The 18,884-nt window shown below is 41.7% G+C and overlaps 1 protein-coding gene and 1 long non-coding RNA gene across 3 annotated transcripts in view; one reads left to right on the top strand and one right to left on the bottom strand.

Annotated features, from left to right (window-relative positions):
- The window catches only part of LOC308558820, a 15,575-nt gene extending 10,637 nt beyond the window's left edge, over positions 1 to 4,938 (bottom strand). The window contains exons 1-2 of one of the 2 annotated variants that reach the window (XR_013999055.1): positions 4,771 to 4,937; positions 2,017 to 2,077 (exon numbers count right to left, since the gene is read on the bottom strand). This is a non-coding gene — a long non-coding RNA (uncharacterized lncRNA). Of the gene's footprint in view, positions 1 to 2,016; positions 2,078 to 4,770 lie in introns of both variants that reach the window. The other variant, XR_013999054.1, reaches the window with a different exon arrangement.
- PERP (p53 apoptosis effector related to PMP22) lies at positions 4,846 to 18,884 on the top strand. The gene is made up of 3 exons (XM_081140791.1): positions 4,846 to 5,332; positions 14,578 to 14,718; positions 17,422 to 18,884. Exons 1-3 carry the CDS (start codon positions 5,119 to 5,121, stop codon positions 17,646 to 17,648), a joined length of 582 nt encoding a protein of 193 aa, XP_080996917.1. The 5' UTR covers positions 4,846 to 5,118; the 3' UTR covers positions 17,649 to 18,884.

Here is an 18,884-nt window from a genome sequence, read left to right as displayed (position 1 = left end):
AGAGAGAGAGAACCTCCCAGGTGAATAGTTTTTGGCATAGTCATTCATTCATTCATTCATTCATTCATTCATATATTTAGCAAACAATTACTTAACACCACATTAGAAAAAGTTCTGGGGATACAGAGGTGAATAACACATGGTAACTTTCTTCAAGGACCTCATAGTCTAAGAGGAACATTAAAAAGATTGTTTGATAACAAAGTGATTGGTACATGTGCTTCAAGGGTTCTGGGAACATAGAAAAAGAGTACATCATTACCTTAGATTGGAGGTGGGACTACAGGGAACATGCCAAGATTCAGGGAAGTTTTCTTGAGAGACATGGGGGCATGAAGCAGAACTTAAAAGATCAGTAGGAAATAACCAGGTAAATAGGACAGGGACTGGAAAAAAAAAAAAAAAGATATCCCAGAAATAACTTTAGGAGTAAAGGCAAAAATAGTAGCATGTATATGAGAAAGAGAGAGAAAAAAAAGACAGGAAAGTGTAAAGTAAGCAGAGGTGAGAGATGAGACTGGAGAGGCTAACAGGCCAGACCATGGAGAAATTTGCGTCACTTTTAGGAATTTCATTCCCGATGGTAGGAGTGATGAAGAATCAGTGAGGTGCACGAAGGAGTGTCAGGGACAGGTGCACACTTAGCGGGGTCAGTTTTGTAGTCTCAGGGAAGAAAGACTTGGGAGGGGGGGAGTGTTCAGAGCAGCAGACAGGGGGGCAGGTGGGAGGCAGCTGGGCAGTTAAGGCAAAGGACCCAGGGCAGGAGTAGCAGGGATGGAGCTGAGAGCGTGCACTGTAGAAACAGCTGAGAAGCAGGGCAGACGGCAAGCCTCTCAACTACTGCATTTAAACTGGGTATAAGGGAAAGAGTCAAGGGTGATCTTGGGTTCAATTTCAGTGACTGAGATTCTAGAGGCGCTATAGAGGCTTCAGGAAGAAGATAGTGGTTTAGAAGAGAGGGCAGTTTGAACTCTGTACTGGTTGAGGTTATGTTTGAGGGAGAATCCAGGTGGCACCATCTTGCTGGAAGTTGAATGTAAAAGTTTGAACCAGCCCAGTTGGTGTGGCTCAGTGGTTGAGCATCAACCTATGATCCAGGAGATCAGGGCACATGCCCGGGTTGAGAGCTCGATTCCCAGTGGGGGGCATGCAGGAAGCAGCTGATCAATGACTCCCTCATCACTGATGTTTCTATCTCTCTCTCTCTCCCTCTCTCTGAAATCAATAAAGACATATTAAAAAAAAAAAAAGTTTAAAGCATAGAGGAAAAGTGTGGGCTAAAGAGTATATAAGTAGGAGTTGAAATCATGAAAATGATGGTGTAACAAAGAAAATGTATAGAATTAACAGAAGAGTCCTATAAGGATAGAAACCCAGAGAATACAACACTGGGTGAGAGCTGAAGAGGGGTATAGGGTAAGACTAGCACATTTAGGAGAAAGGGAAGGGATGGATGGAGAGGGGGGGGGGGAAAGAGAAGAAAGAAAGAAAAGAAAGAAAGAGAGAGAGAGAGAGAGAGAGAGAGAGAGAGAGAGAGAGAGAGAAAGAAAGAAAGAAAGAAGAAAGAAAGAAAGAAAGAAAGAAAGAAAGAAAGAAAGAAAGAAAGAAAGAAAGAAAGAAAGAAAGAAAGAAAGAAAAAGGATCCCAGACAGTTGGCAGTTGGCCTGGCCACCAATAGCTAGGCCAGGATCCAATGTTAAGCATAAACAATAAATAACTTCACAGAATATGAACATCAGACAAGGTCATTCTGTAACTGTGATAGAGCAAGTCAAAAACAAGACCACTCTCTCCAAAACTATCTAAATAAGCCTAAATCTTACCACTAGGCCTTCCTAACACCCTCTCACTGAGACAATCCGAGTGCCCCATGGTTTCCATTCTCCCTTGCTGCAGGAGCTTAATAAATCTAACTTGACTACAGGTGTGTTCCTGGTGGTCTTTGGGCACTGGACTTTAACATCTTCATGGAAGCCAAGAAGGTAGAAAGTTTAATGTAGAGAGATATTAAAGTACCTGGTGCAACAAAGAGGCCAACGACGTCCATTGAATTTGCAAATATGAGCTTACTGGAAACCTTTGAAAAATAGAGCAGTTTTATAAGATATGGGGGTAGATGCAATGGAGTGCTTTTACTAGCTTGAGACAAATGATTGTGCACATTTCTTCCTACCCCTGTATTCAGCGACATCAAGTTGGTAGCTGGAAATCAGCCATGGGGGTGTTTACACTATGGAAATTGGCAGTTGTTATAAATCAAGGTTTGTTTTTTTCTTCATAAAGTTGGTTGTTAAGCTTTTACCATCACATCACAGGTAGAAGAGAGATTACAGTTGGCTGAGGAAGAAAAAGGGGTGAAAGAGTCGAGATAATTAAAAGTTTGCATGGGCAGGGAAGAGAGATTGGCCAAAGATTCGACAGGAAGCAAACATAAGGTCAGTGAGAACTAGAACTCAGACTGCCCTAGACTTGGTAATGGGTTGGATATTTGCGAGGGAAAGGGAAGAAAGAAGGAAACTTTTGGAGAACTACATCCCAAACTCTTATGAGTGGTTATTGTAAATAGTACTCTCTCTGGTGTCAAACTGCCTAGGGTGGAGTGTGGCTCTGCCAGTCAGGGACTGTGCAGTCTTGAGCAAGCTACTCAATTTCTTTATTCCCCAGTCTTCTTGTCTATATAAAGATCATAGCAGTGCACACCTCAAAATGACTGTGAAACACAGGCACATAGAAAACTCCCAGCAAATGTCACTATTGTTATTACTATGACCTTCTCTGGGTGAGAGAATAAAACAAGTACAAATTTTCATTCTAAAATTATATATTTATGTATTTTGTTTGTACTATTCATTAGTTTTATAACCACAGCTACAACTCCACCCACCCCGCCACCCCCACCCCAATTTATAAAAGTAAAAACTTTTTGCAGGTATAATTTGTCAAGTGCATCGCAATCCCTATGTTATCCAGCAGGGAGAGCTATTTAATTGTATACTTTTTACCTTAATTTATCATTTGAGGAAGATGGCCAGGATGAACGATTGCATTGTCTAAGATAATTTAATGATCTACATTTGGTATAGAATTTGCTCCTTAAAAACATGAAAAGCCTCCTTTCCAACCTATGGAAGTGAGAAACCTATGTGAAAATTATCATCGTCATCAACCCTTATGTTGTGGCTTACTACGTGCAGGCACATTCCTGAGCAGGTTCCATATATTAGTTGTTATAATACCCATGACAACACTATGGGGTGAGCACTCCATTTTACAGATGAGGAAACTGAGGCACAAAGACATTAAGTGGACCAGTGTCACATAGCTTGTACGAAAAACGATCAGAACTTGAGCTATCTGGTTCTACAGTCTGTCAGTCATGTTAGGTCCATTATTGTTGCAACCAAACCACGATTGGATTAGTCTCTTCCAGAAATTCTAAAGAAACACTTTCCTTGCTTTCGCCTCAGCACTAATGAGCTCTTTTTCTCAAATCCACTGAAACAACCAAAAGAAGTTATATCTAGTCCAAAATTATTCAGAGATATTAAGATACCAAAGAAACTGTTTTCCCAAGATACCAACAAAACCACTTTTCTCATAACCAGTACTCTATTTGTTTTGTGAGAATGATTTTTCTCATAACAATATTATACACAGCCAATTAAACAAATATTTTCATTACTTTTGAAAACCCTAAGAGCAAGTTTTCCTTACACAATCTCCACTGCAGGCAGTGATCTCTCTCCAAAATACCCCCTTGTGCTATTCTCTGAAAGTGAAAATACCAGCCTCTGATGAAAATATGTGAGCTTGGTTTGTGTAAACGAAGGCTGGGGAAATTATCTCATGTGGTTTCAGATACTTCCTCGGTGTTTTTTGTTTTTGTTTTCTCTCATTTGTCCTAAAAAATGACCAGAGAGTTGAGTCAGACAAGAGTATTGTTTCTACCGAGAACACTGAACTGAAATACAGAGGACTAACTTTTATACACCGCTCCGTGCTTCCCACTTCTTTTATATTAACAGAAGAAGTAAGGGATAAATCTTTGGAAGTACAAGGTGAGACGTGACCCTCACTGGATGCTTGTCATAATTTGCCCGAGGCCACCGAGGTGCCCGACACCGAGAACTCGGTTCTCCCTGTGCCACGCCCTGCTGCCACCGCACACTCCCTGCCACACCTAAGGAACCATGCGGCGACAGAGGCAGGGCTAGGATACTGAGGTGGCATTTTAGGTTCCGGACGCACACTGACATATTTTTTATTTGGAGAAACTTCACTAGTAAATGAAAAGAGCAGACAGAGCGGGGTTCAAAGGGGCAGGGATTTGTGGTAGGGAGGGCGCTGAGGCCGTGACGGTGCCTGGGGAAGCCAGATGAAGGCCTCCGAGGCTGAAGCGAGCACTTGTTAAAGTCAGTGCCTTCACGCAACCAATGCCAACCGAGCTCCCTTAGGAGCCGGGCACAGTGCTAGCCACCGGGGACACACAGACAAGGAGGGCAGGGCCTCGCTGTCCAAGGGCTGGCACCCGGCGGGACAGGCGGGCCCGTAATCGGATAAGAGTACAAGGTACAAGGTGGCGCCCAGGAGGCCGTGCCCACCCCCGCCCGGGCGGGTCGGGGCCTCTCCTGGGCTCGCCACGCGCGTCCGCGCGGGAGGGCAGCCTTGGCCGCGGGTACCGGCTGGGCGCCCGTCTCCGACGGCCTGAGAGTGACCTAGGGCGTTGTCGACAGTCAGGCCCTTATCCGACACCGGGGCTGAAATACTGACCTGGCGCCGCGGGGGTCAAAACGTGCGCAGGCTGACGCGGCGCGAATGAAAACATTTCTAGAGAGGGGCTGCGACAGGGGAGGAAGCGGGGCAGCGCCGAGGCGCGGGGCTGCAGCCCGGGAGCGGGAGGCTCGCTCCCGCCGCAACCGAGCGCGGCCCCGCCTCTCCCCGCCGCCCCCCCGCCGCCCCGCAGGTCGGGGCAGGGCGCTCTGAGTCACCGGAACCTAGGTGGGGCCCGCGCGCCGCGCCCCCGCCGCCACTTCTCTTTTGTCGCCCCGCCCGAGCTCGCGGGACACTCTCCGCCGGCGACCGACCCCGCGCGCTGCTCTCTCCGCGCCCGCCGTCAACATGCTGCGCTGCGGCCTGGCCTGCGAGCGCTGCAGGTGGATCCTGCCCCTGCTCCTGCTCAGCGCCATCGCCTTCGACATCATCGCGCTGGCCGGCCGCGGCTGGCTGCAGTCGAGCGACCACATCCAGACGTCCTCCCTGTGGTGGCGATGCTTCCACGAGGGCGGCGGCAGCGGGTCCGAGGCGGATGGCTGCCAGAGCCTCATGGAATACGGTGAGTGCCTTCCGCCGCCGCCTCCTCCGGGAAGTCCTCCAGGCCGGCGCAATGGGAGTGCGCGGCCTTCGGAAGCCGCCTTAAGCGAAGGGCCTGAACAGGGTCAGAAATAATGGGTGATTTAAAAAAAAAAATCTGTTCAGAGTTTAGTTTCGCGCATCCAATCTGAACAAAACAAAGCAGTAGCAGCTTTGAGTGGCCAAGTCCAGGCTCAACACTGGAAGAAAATGCCCCTAGTGAAAACAGTGTTTTTTTCGTAGGGTTTGTCCGCTCCATGCAAAAGAGGATTTCAGCCATTTGAAAAGGTTTGATGTGTAAATATAATGAATAAAGTAAAAAAATTTTGGAGACCTACTGAAATTTCTTCCCATTCCGCCTCCTCCTGTGGTTCTTATGATTAAAATATAAGTAGTTTAGATACGGGCCTTCTCTAAAGGTGTAGACATGCTCTCAGTGACAATTTCATCAGTTATGATTTCAGTCAATACTGTATTATTTACCGCTTCAGGCTAGTTTTTGTTAATATTTTTTGTGGTGGGTGGTGGTGTCTTCTCGGTTTAAGCATGGGCTTGCTGTTTAACAACTTTTATTTGAATGTTATTTGAAATCGAAAAACAAATACATTTTCCACACCAGCGAAATGAAGCAGAGTTAACACACTGAAGATGGAGTATTTTATTTTTCCAGCATGGAGGAAGCCGCAGTGCTTACAGACCAGATGGGAGAGGAGTGTGGTTTTGTCTGATGCCACCCCCTGCTAACTGGTAGATTTGAAGAACAGGGGGTTTAAGTATGAACATAATCAGAAGCTTAAAGTCATATTCACCCAGACCTTACCAACCGAGTCTTTTTTCATTTCCTGCTGGGACCTGTGACTTGACTCCCCACCCCCAAATGGCCCAGAGCTTCCAACCAAACAGTTTATTTCTGGGACCCTCTGTCAAGAGCTTGGTGCTGATTCTTACACACTGTGGAATTGTTTGGAAGTTCCACCGTGAACTTTTCTCTGAAAGGAGACATGGTCCTCATTAGCAGGTCATAAAGGGTAAAGACTGAACGGAATTCCTGCTTGTTTCCTTAAAACACAAACAGCATGCCTGCCAGGGTTTGTATTATGGAAAGTCTCTTAGGTTTTTAAAGAGAGTTAATTTCTTTGAAATAATATAATCTGTATCTTAAAATGCATTCGAATTCAGTATCTTGTAGGGGACTTAGTAGGTCTGCTTAAATAGGTGTGTTTTTAAACAGACTATCATAATCATACCTCACTGCAAAGACTAATACAGACCCCAAGAATACTCAGCAATCCTTCACATATGAAATAGAAGCTGCGCCCTTGTAGGGATTGGGGTGCTGGCAGAACCCCAGCAGCACTATTCCTGGGGCGTGACCTGGCCTGCAAGGCTCTGGCTGTGATCAGAGCCCTCTTGTGAAACACACACAATGCAGTTTTTCTTTTCTTTTTTAAATTGAATTGTACACTTTATTTTTTTATTGAATGTATTGGGGTGACACTGGTTAATAAAATTATATAGGTTCCAGGCATACAATTCTAATACAGCATCTGTATATTGTATTGTGTGTTCACCACTTCAAGTCAGGTCTTCTTCCTATTTTTCTTGCAGGATGAGCTCACCTTTCTAGGGTGTGGCTCTTTCAACCTCAGATTGATATACTGCTTTGTATTTGGAAGGGAGTAAGCAGGTTTTGTTTCTCAGTTTGTTTAATTTTTTTAAATTAGAAGTCTAAAGCATTAACTTTTGATTGTAAAGAAAACATTGACCCAGTGTATACAGACCAATTTAATAGAGAAACTGGTCTTTGGAAAGTTCAGTTTTCCAAGTGAGTCTTAAATCTATTACTACCTTTATGATGTGGTCAGACCGATTTTCAGGAGTGGGTGGTAGCCTTCACACCCCATTTTTGTTATTTCTGTGACCTTTGGAAAAATAATTGTCAGTAATGTGTTAGACATGCCTTTAGTTCAAGACCAGAATCAAATCATGAAGGCAGGATCCACTGTCATTAGGTGACTCTGGGAAGGAGAAAATAAATACGAATTCACCAGGAGAGGTCCAGTTCGGGCTATTGTAGTCAAAGATGAATGGAAGTGTTCATTATACTTCTGCTCCACCTCCTGGTATGGACTGTTAGCTAGTTTTGCCTTGCAATTGTGTATTCCTGTATGTAGGTCAATGATTTAGACATCTCTGACCCCTGGAGATGTTCAGATGGCCTCAATAAGGCCTTGCTGAAAACAGTATGTTTACATTACCTTATCTAAAATGTAGTGAGCAGTTTACACACACTCCCACATATGTGTAAACACAAGGACTAAGGTTGAAGGCTCTAATTTAAATGAAAGAATTGAGTGGGTATATCCATGTTTTTAAAAAACTTCTTGATATATATATTAGAAAATAAATATTGTGATTTACCACTGTAACTAATAAGTTTACCTTTTTATTACGAAGTGCTTGACTGTCTCTTTTATTGATATTCGTAATATTTATTTATTTTAAAATTTTTATTTATTGATTTGAGAGAGAGCATTGATTTGTTGTTCCACTTATTTATGCATCCACTGGTCGCAGCTTGTGTGTGCCTTGACTGGGGGTCAAACCCACAATCTTGGTGTATTTAACCAACTGAGCTACCTGGCCAGGGCCATAATATTAATACATTATTTTTGGTATTAAAAGATAGGTTATTCCTGGCAAGTACTGGCATTAATACTAAATAATATAGATGTTTTAAATAAAGGTAAATAGTTCCTTAATATTCTGTAAAAAAATAATATTATACTCTTTTTGCTGTTATTAACTGTTTTTTAAGAATTTCGGATTACCATATCACCTCATTTTTCCTATAAATGGGCCAGATTACATGCTGATTATGTTCTTTTCATGATAGTAACAATTAAATAAATACCCAGCTTTACAGATACTTGTTTGAATTTTTAAAAACTTGTGTATATTTCTCAAAACAGGAAAAGAAAATCTAGATTTAAACATTGAAATGATTCAAATTTCATGTATAAATAAAATGCAAAGTTACACTTGAATGCATGTTCACACATGCTATTTTTGCACTATTGGTACCTTCTTTTTCAGTTTTAAGAAAAAAATACATCAGGAGGATATTTTAAGCATCAGTGATGTAGATTTCAAATCCCAAGCAAGCTTTAGCTTGTCAGGGTGGAGAACAGTGGAGTGAATTTATGCACCAAGAATGCAAGGGGGGGAGGAGTCAGAGTTGAGCGTTTGCCTTGGATCTGGACAGAAGTGCAGAGCCTCCTTTTTACCAAAGACACCCTTTGATACCACAGGATGCAGTGAATTTTTTTTTTTTCCACATGACATCATTCTTGGATAAATCAAAGAGTCATAGAGTATTATCTGAAATATTTTTAGATCTTTTAGCTCTATGGGTCTTAAATGCATAGGAAATGAGAAATATGAGTATGAAATTAATAGGTTTAAATTAGGCTGAATTCAATTTAAGGGGCTTCATTTTGAGATGATGCTCTTGTGGCTTTGGAGGGGGCAGGGTGAGATATTAAAATGTTCTTATTTTATTAAAGTGGGCATTAATTAGTAGATAGATTACTCTTTGTGGGCATGTGTTCATGTCCTTACATGACAAAATGAAAAAATTGGCCATGCTCAATTGGTTTTCATAGTTTAAAAAAGATATATATATATATATATATATATATATATATAGATGTATAAAATCTAGAAGTCTAGAAACCAGTGATCTTGCCCAGCGCACTCCACATTTGCTGCACTTAGCATTAATCACCTGGGAGCCTCAATCCCTTGTTAGTGACCTAACTTGTCTTCTCCCTGTAAACAGATACAGACTCCTAGATAATTAGAATTACAAGGGAATCAGAGTACTCCACCCTGGCTGGTTTGGCTCAGTGGTTAGAGCTTTGGCCTTCGGACTGAAGGGTCCCTGTTGCATTCTGGCCAAGGGCACATACTTTGCTTGCAGGCTGTCCCCAGCCCTGGTTGGGGCTCGGGCGGGAGGCAACCAATAGATGTGTTTTTCTCACATCGATGTTTCTCCCTCTCTCTCTCCTTTCCACTCTCTCTGAAAAGCAGTGGAAAAAATATCCTCAGGCGAGGATTAAAAAAATAATAATAATACGGCCATTCAAGCTTTCTCCAAGCGCTCTCATCAGCACTGCCCGAGCCTGATCTGGGCTTCTTCCTTTCATTCAGCCGCTTAATGCAGTTCTCTTGACGATGCTGTTTGTTTAAAAGCACTTCTCTTATACCCTCCTCTACCGATGGAGCTGAAATGCGCTTTCCTGTAAATTCTACTTTGCAGCCTTCCTCTGTCTGACAGGCTTGTAAATATTTAAGGGTAGGTCCTAAATCCGCTGCTGTTTATCTTGTGTGAATTCAGGCTACAATTTCACATCTTCCTGTGTAGGATGGTTTCACACTCAGACTCTAAAAGATCATGAAGGGTAACGGTCAAAACACAATGGTAGGTAGTTATCATCTGGCTTCTTCAGGAGAAAATGCAGAGCATGTAAGGAATCTCACACCAACTGCGGGGCTCTCCCAGTGACCCTGTCATTCCTCCTTTAAAGCCATTCCTTCTGCCTTCCAAAATGTCTGCAGAATTGCTTCCTATGCATGTTGCTTTGTAGGCCTGTTAGGTGTAGTCCTGTAGATATTTGCTGCTCCAAGTGTCAGCAGCATCAGCATTCCCTGGGAGGTTACTGGACACTCAGTGTCTCAGGCCCACCTACTGAACTGGAATCTGTGTTTGAACAAGATTCCCAGGCGATTCGTGAGCACTTTTAAGTTTTAGAAGCACTGTCCTGTATTCCGCAGATTACTTCTTCATTCGTTGAACATGCAAGTCTGTTTGAAGATATCATCCACCCAGGCTTATATTTATATGTAGATAGGATCTTTTTAATTTTTTCAATTATGATTTTATCCAGTTTTCAGTTCTGCCCGTATATCATATCAAGAATTCTATGGAAACAATATGAAGAGATCTGACAAAATCTCAGATTCACGAGGTGGGGTCTTTGGTACTATTAATAGATGAATCCTTTGTTCTGGAATGGGACCCTACTGTCACTGGCTAACAGGCTGGTGTCTGCAGGGCGCTGAATAAGGAGCCAGACCACACACTGTTCTGTTTAATGTAAAACTACGGAAGACTGCAGCAAAACCATTAAAAGGGAAAAATTAGTGACAGTCTCTCAAATATTACCAACAATATGAAACATATCAGCAATGCTTCTATGTCTTAAAATAAAGTTTATTTACTTTTTTCTTTTCACAAACTTCAGTTTGATTTATGGTTTCTAGCTTGACATTCAAGGTATTTATTTTTACTTTGTTTGCTCCTTTCTTACCACTTGACCCTACTGATCTTTTCTTAGCCATGTTTGCCTTATAACATTGTGTTTTCCTATGTAATCTCTGGGAAAAGATATAGCATTTGTTTTCATGCACAAAACTTAAAAACATTTCCTAGGAAAAGCTCAAAATTTCTTTAGTGACCATAGCATGGTTTCCATGTTGTGGATTTAATGTTGAGTCTGTAAGCCAGAGCAAAATTTGATAAGCCATTCTTTATGTAAATGAATCTTTAATGAATCTTATTTAACAGTGGATTTATAATGCTGCTGGTTTATTTGACAACATGAACGTCTCCAAGTGGTACTTAGAAAATAAACTTATGACATAATAGATTATGTATATAAAACACCAAATTTATCTTCCCTTAAGGATACAAAACAAACAATCACAAAGCTTTCCTACGGGGAAACTGTTTACCCGGTGTACTGTATGCTTTTGTGGCCTCCATTCAGAGTGTAATTGACTATGAGAACCCTGCCAGCTTCCCTACACACACACACATAAACACAATTAGGAAAGGCAATAAAATTTAAAGTGTGTAAAATAATAATGAAAGACGGAGATTCATCTTCAGAAAAGATCAACATGGACAGTCTGCCTTTGAAGAACTGAGAACCATCTGAATCATAGAAGAAGTAGCTTTAGGACAAGTTTTAAAAGTCAGTATGCATATATGCACAACCCAAGGACACGGACAATGGTGGGGAGAGGGACTGGGGAGGGGGAAGGGATGGGGTGGAATGGGTCATTGGGGAGAAAAAGGGACTTCTGTAATATTTTAAACAAACATAAAATTTAAAAAAAAAGTATGTTCCATTAAGGTTGGTAAATATGATACAGTGTAGATCATGATACAATATAAAAATATAAATAGTTCCCAAAAGAGTTGGGTAAATTTGTAGATTTGAGGCTCATTCTGGGTAATTGAGACCAAAGGTACTTAGGGTACAGACTTGACTTTTCAAATGTATGTCATGGAGAATGTACTAAGTCTTCCTGGCTATGGGTCCCCTTCTTGGACAGAGTATTGCCCTGGGAGGACCCTGCTCAGACCTGGTAGGATCCATCTCATCCTTTTACAACAAAATAGTCATTGACATGTGAGAAGGCAGTTTGCCTTACTTGTCATTCAACAGTCAGAATAGAGTCTTTAAAGCCATGCCAAGATTTCTGTCTTAAATGATAGTTCAGTGAGTCAGTGTGGGTGTTTCCATCTGCAGGAGCAGGTTTTACAGGTCTGCTTCCAAGGTAGCCTTTGTCAAGACAGAATGTCCTTAATTTTCCATTTTGATGATTCAGCATTGTAAATAAGCAAGACATGAACTGAGTTGATTTAACATAGCATGGGAAAAGTTCTTAAAGTGCTCTGTGTTTATATTTATGTTCACAGATTATATGTGGGTTCCTGGGCACTACCCCTCGAGCTCTGATTCAGTAGGCCTGGAGGGAGGCACAGGAATCTGTATTTCTAATAAGCTCCCCTGTTGATTTTGACTCAGTGGTGTGTGGGTTAGGCTTTGAGATGAGCCAATTAATTAATATTCTTTTCAAAGCATGGTTCCTCTTCTATTGAAGGCTACCGTGCTTGAGAGAAAAGGCAAAAGTGAGAAACGAGCCTCAATTTCATATTTTGACTTTATTCATTTCTATTTTAAAAGAAAACATTTCTATGTTACCTTGTCCCTAAAATCTCTTATTGATCTCAGCGAAGAGGAAGATTTGGAGGGAAGTAATAAAAATTATAAATATAAAACCAGGCTCACTCCTGTACTGTCTCAGCCCCATCCACATCACTGCCACTAAGGGGTAGTTTGTGTACAAACATGCTATTTGAGCATAGAAAAATGTGTCCTCTCCTTCATTACCTATTATGTCCCAGTCATTCATGAGTCCAGAGGAAGATCTAGAGGGAATGTGGGAGCTGCTGAAGGGAATGAGCTCAGGTTTGTTTATAACAGATGAAGATATGAAAACGCAGTGGGTAACTGAGGAACCACCTTTATGTGATGGTGCAGAACTTTGCGAATGTAGAATAAAATGAAAACTTGAGTTACTGGAGAAAAATCATAGAGATACAGGAGGACTTTTTTGAGCTTTGTGACTTTTCATGCAAAAGCTCTCATCCTTACAGTAATCTTGAAACAAGGTATTTTTAGCTTTGGTCAAGAGATGCTCAGACTGACAGTGGCTTATAGGTGGCAGAGGCAGGGTATAAATGAGGCCCAGCTCTGCTTCCAAAGCCCTTGCTCCTTCTGCTACCCCAAATCTTTAACTTGGACCAGTCAAGGCACCTAGGATTAAGTGCGGATAAATTTGTCAGCCGAGCTGTATTACAGTTGGAGTAAAACCAGGGCAGAGGTGCGCATGACTCCTTTTCAAATGCAACAAAGAGTAATAGGTTAAGAGTGCGTGTTTGTCCATTAATGAATGAATGGATAAAAAACCTGCGGGATATCCATACAGTAGAATATATTTTGGCTGTGAAAAGGAATGAAGTACCGATACGTGCTACAGCATAGATGTACCTTGAATACATTATGCTAAATGAAAGAAGACCGTCAAGCCGCAGAGCATATGATTCCATTATTATGAAATGTCCAGAATAGGCAAATTTATAGCAGCAGGAAATAGATTAGTGGTTGTCAGAAGCTGGAAGAATGGGGCATGGAAGGGCATGCGGTTTCTTTTCGGGCGATAAAAATGTTAGAATTTTAAGTGGTGGTGGTGGTTGTACAATCTGTGAATATAGAAACCACCCAATTGTATTCTCGAAAAGGGTGAATTTTATGGTATGTAAGTTATAGCTTTAAAAAAGGTCATGTTTTGGATTCAGGCAGGCTCTAAATCACACTCTGCCTACATCACTTAGAAGCTGGGTGGCTATGGCAGGCTGAGCTCTCAAAGTCTTACTATGTAGCCTCATTTCTAAAGAAATGATATTAGTATGAACTTTAAAAAGTTATGGTGAGGATTCAGTGAGCTACATATATCTGGCACAGAGCAATTACTTCATAAATGTTAGTTATTACCTCTAGAGAGAAGGTTGTATGTGAAGAAATCTTAAAAACCAGAGCAGGTCGAACGATAAGAATTACTGGCTGGAATCACTAGCCTGGGTTCATGGCTCTCCGTTTGCACAGGTTTAGGGTAGTGTGACACAGAGGTGCCCCTGCAGGTCTTCAAACTCAGAGCTCAATTTTAGGGCCAACATCTATAATTAAGAACTCTTGTGTAATAAGTCCTCAATATTCCAGAAGTTAAAATTTAGGCAAGAATCTAGAAAGACTGCTTAACTGTGTTATAAAAAAATAAAAAATCAGTTACTTTACAATTCAATTGCTTTAGTTCATATCTCTGCCTGGTCATAAGTTTATGTTTCAAAGGTTATTTTTGCATGGAACCAAATAGTGATACGAAACAAAGTTCCTTTGAGAGGTGCTGGAAACATGTCCTAAAGAGATTGTAATTTGGATTGCTCAGTGCCCAAGATGCTATTTATTATGGTCGTGTTGTGTTAGAACTTGAGTGACCCTTTAAATCTACCAGTTTATGTGGCCAGTTTATTACATGAGAAACAGCTTAATGAAGTTTAACCTGCATCTCAGAGATAGAAACATTTGTCCTAAAACCGAGAGGACAAGGCCTGGCTGCGCATGGGTATATCAGCGTCCTACATATATGAATTGCCTAATTTCCCCGGCATATGGAGATGCTTAAGGTTTGTCCAAAGAAAAACCGTCCTTCCACCCAAATACAATGAGTAGAAAGGGAGAACAGTCCTGGCGGTACTCTGCCCGGTGATTTTGGAACGGGGCCGGCTCCTTGTTGACAGTGTCTCCTTTCCTGCAGCGTGGGGCAGGGCGGCCGCGGCCACGCTCTTCTGCGGCTTCATCATCCTGGTCATCTGTTTCATCCTTTCCTTCTTTGCCCTCTGCGGACCCCAGATGCTTGTCTTCCTGAGAGTGATCGGAGGCCTCCTGGCCCTGGCAGGTAAGACTGCGTGTCAGCAACTCTTCATTCCCACCTTCCGTGGACATCAGCGTAGGCGTGGCCAGTCCACAAGCAAGATTACAATTCCAGCTTCTGATCTGTCCTCAGAAAACTTGTCACCAAGGGCAGAAATCACAGGGGAGGGATGTGTTGTAAGATCTTGATCCCTTCCTTCTGTGGCTCAGCTGGTCCTCTCTGCTCCCCTTCCAAGTGAGGAAGGTTGTCATTCTGTATAACACCTCTTGTAGGTAACCCCACGTCCAGTGACACCCCTACTCCGAGGGATCAGGGCTGAGTCAGCCCTGGAAGAGCAGTGTGTCCACAGTGGGCCCAGTGAGCCCCATGCTGGGGATGGGTGTGGTGGGAACGTCCCTGAGCCATTTTACATATTAAAGGATACGTAAAATCCTTTTGTGGTATTATGATGTGGGCAATCAGGAAGGGTTGTCTGCAGTGGGATGGGGGACCCAGAAGAGGCTACCTCTGGAATTGCCTCATCTCCAGTGCTGGGGAGCCGGAAATTTAGTTATGCAGGTGTGTAGGGCTCTGAGTAAACGTTTACTCATGGAATATAAGAGTGAGGACTCCAGGAGCAAGGGTAATTTGAAATTTTAGGAGGGCACCTGGCCCTAGGGGAGTCTGTCTAAGAGGCGGGACCCCAGCCACAGAGCTGGATTTTGATGCAAAACTGGATTTCCTAAGGAGGGGAAAGGAGAAGAAGCTGGTAAGGGCAAAGCGAGGCCACAGGTCATTTCTCAAGATAACTTAGGCTCATGGGAGCAAAGCAGAAATCGAGCCACAGACCTGGAGTACAAACAGAAAGTGAGCACAAGGCCTTCAACACAGGTTGATGGCATCAAGCGTGAGCCCAGAGGGAGACCACTTTGTGCCAGGTTCCCTGAGCTTAGGAAAGGTGTTTGAAGAGCTTAGGGCGGGACAAATGAGGGGCCAAAAGGCCCTGGCTGAGAGGAAGGGGGTGGTTCAGAGAACCGGCCTGTGCAGGCTCTGCCCTTGCTTGTACATTTAAAAATTCCTCTTGATTAAAAAACAACTTTTTTTTTTTTTTAAATCCTCACCTGAGGATGTGATTATTGACTTTAGAGAGAAGAGAGAGAGAAACATCAATTGGTTGCCTTCTGTACATTATATTTCTGTTTGTAGAAATATGATAAGCCTAGAAATCTCAATACATCTTTAGTGATAATAATATTCAATAAGGCCTGCTTGATGTTTAAGATATATTTCACAGCAACAATTATTTTTAATTGTATATATATTATTGGGTTAAAATCAGAAAAATTGAACACTTAGATTTTACAGAAATTGATCTAAACCAGTATAAGAACTTCATGTATGATGAACCAAAATGGGTGGATCGCAATATTTAACATGTAATGGCTAGGCAAATTAGAGAACATCATAGAGAAGGACTGCTTTTGCTTATGCAGTATTTTGCAGTGACTGACAAACTTTTAACCAGTAAGAATTTGCCATTTAAGGTATACAAGAAGCAGAGAAACTTTTAAGCTAGAGAAGAGGAAATTTTGAGTTGAGAAATAGAAGCACAAATCAAGACGTGGAAACATCTACAGTCTTTCTAGCAACTAAAAAAGAACAGGAAAGGAAAAAGAGAACGCCTTTAGGAGTTTTACCTGGGGAGCCATTAGAAAAAAATTAAGGCGAAAGAAAAAGTGGTGGTGAGGACCGTACACTCCCCGGTACATTCCCAGGAGCAGAGCCAGCTGACCCCTCTTCATGAAAAGTAATGTTACAGAACTAAAACCCTTTGACGTGGCAATGCACATATGAAATATTAAGTCAAAAAATGCAGAACATAGCACAGCATATGGATCTATCATTATAGCTTTATAGAAGTTTGTGTGTCCACTGAAAAAGACTATAAAAGATTGAGTTCTCTTTATTTTTAAGTTGCTTAAAATGTTAATATGATTAATAATAGTTGTAATAATGTGACTTATAGCAAAAAGGCTAGAGATCCTGACACATGTTTTCTTTCTTATTTCCTCACTTACACTTCCCCAAAGCCCCTCTTGCATTTCTATTCCCCGAGCCTGGAGTGCTCTTCGCCTTTCCCTCCATCTCTCCATCTCTGCTTTTTCTTCAGATTCTCACTTCCTTTTCTGGCGAGTCTCCACAATCACTGATTGCATCATTCCTTTATTGAATTCCTTTATTGAATGACTGTGCCAATGGTGTATTTTGAATGGATATACACGCGTGTGTGTATGCACATGTGTACATATATATATATATATATATATATATATATATGTATATTATTTGCTAACACTGAAAACATTAACCATGTCTTTGGCACAGGATATACAAAGATGAAAAAATAGACTCTTCGTTACCATTCGATCATACACCACAGTTTTGGCTTCTTACTTCAGTGTGTATAATACTCGCACGTGGACTGTAGAGGGGTCTCTGGTTGTCTTCTGTCCCTGTTTCCTGTGTTTAGTGTTCTGCTCAATGCAGGTATCTCAGACACACAATATTTAGTAACCTTTTGTGGCTCGTGATTAACTAGATACCCCAGCCTCTTCCATTCGCCTTGTTTAGGTGGGTTTAACACTTAGTTAAAGGCAGAATCGCCGGGAGAGGGAGCTGGTCTGTCTGTCGTTCCCGCGCGTTCTTTCACTTGGGCGTGCGTTCATGCTTTGGTTTCCTTCCCTTCAGCTGTGTTCCAGATCATCTCCCTGGTGATCTACCCCGTGAAGTACACCCAGACCTTCACGCTGCACCTCAACCCCGCTGTCAATTACATCTATAACTGGGCCTACGGCTTCGGGTGGGCGGCCACGATCATCCTGATCGGCTGCTCCTTCTTCTTCTGCTGCCTCCCCAACTACGAAGACGACCTCCTGGGCAACGCCAAGCCCAGGTACTTCTACTCCTCCGCCTGAGGTGGGCGTGGGGCCTGCTGCCGCATGGATTCCAGAAGAAGACACTGTTTTCCTCAGAATACTTTCAACCTATTGGGGGGGGGCAGGGTTGATGTCATTAGACTAGTCAAAGTGCTAAAATAATTTGGGACAAAATATTTCTTAAATGGTGTTATAGTTTCATATTCATCTTTTATATATGTTTTATAGAGTTAAACAAAACTTACTTTTTTAACTAATTACCTGTGATAGGCCAGTATTTTCTTAATATCTGTCCGTACAATTTATACTGCATGTATAAAAGAAGATGAATATGAAACCTGCCATTTTATAAGGTGAAAATGAGAAGGCTCCAGAAATTTAAGTAACCTGACCAAGTGTCTGTCTTTCCCAGAGGAAATGGACTGGGTCTATTAGGGGAAAATGAGAAGAGGGAAATACTGGTGAAAATTGTCAGAGATCAAATATTCTAAAAGAAATGTAAAAAAATAAATATATTTCTAGCCTTCAGCTACTTAAAGAAGCAAGAGTTTCCTAAATACACATTATTTATGAGACTTTTTAATATCCCAAGTAATTGATGTTTTGCTAAGCTTCACGTTAACCTGATATGTCATGTAGGAAGATATTCTTTCATGGCCAGATCTGTTGCAGTAGTAAGGTTTCCTATGTGGGGAAATATAGGATGAAATTTTCTCTTTAAAAGCCGTCTATAGGGTTGGGGGTGTGGGAAAATGACATATTAATCTGTATTGTTTTGTGTCTATATGTTCAGGACCAGAGTAGATTACGTTGAAAGATAGACTGGGTCTAACTCATTGTGACTGATAGATATGATTAGGTTGTTGAGTAAAGCAGTCGGAAAGTCATTCCTATCACAAAAGTAACATTAAAACAACCTTAGGAGAAGAAATGGCTTGAATTTTTCAACTCCGTTGAGCAGGCTCCAGTCATATAGACACAGCTTCTGATAGATTACAGCTGTAAGTAAAAACTTAAATATAGTTAAGAACCTGGTCTTCCTTGGTAAACTGATTTAAAATACCTGACATCAAACATACAACAGGAGAACTCAGGGATGTGAGATCTCTGAATGGGAATTACATGATATATCACATGGATTATTATTTTTTTACCGTTTGTACTTACATAACGAAAACCAATTCATTTGATATATCAAATTATTATTTTGTAAGTTGCAGAATAAGCAATTGCAGTTTTTATTATGAATTTTTCCAAATAAACCAGGTATTCTAA

This window comes from Miniopterus schreibersii (assembly GCF_964146895.1).
Source record: "Miniopterus schreibersii genome assembly, chromosome: 6".
Classification (NCBI taxonomy): domain Eukaryota; kingdom Metazoa; phylum Chordata; class Mammalia; order Chiroptera; family Miniopteridae; genus Miniopterus; species Miniopterus schreibersii.
The sequence above is the reverse complement of the archived record's forward strand: the minus strand, read 5'-3'. Positions and strand labels throughout refer to the sequence as shown.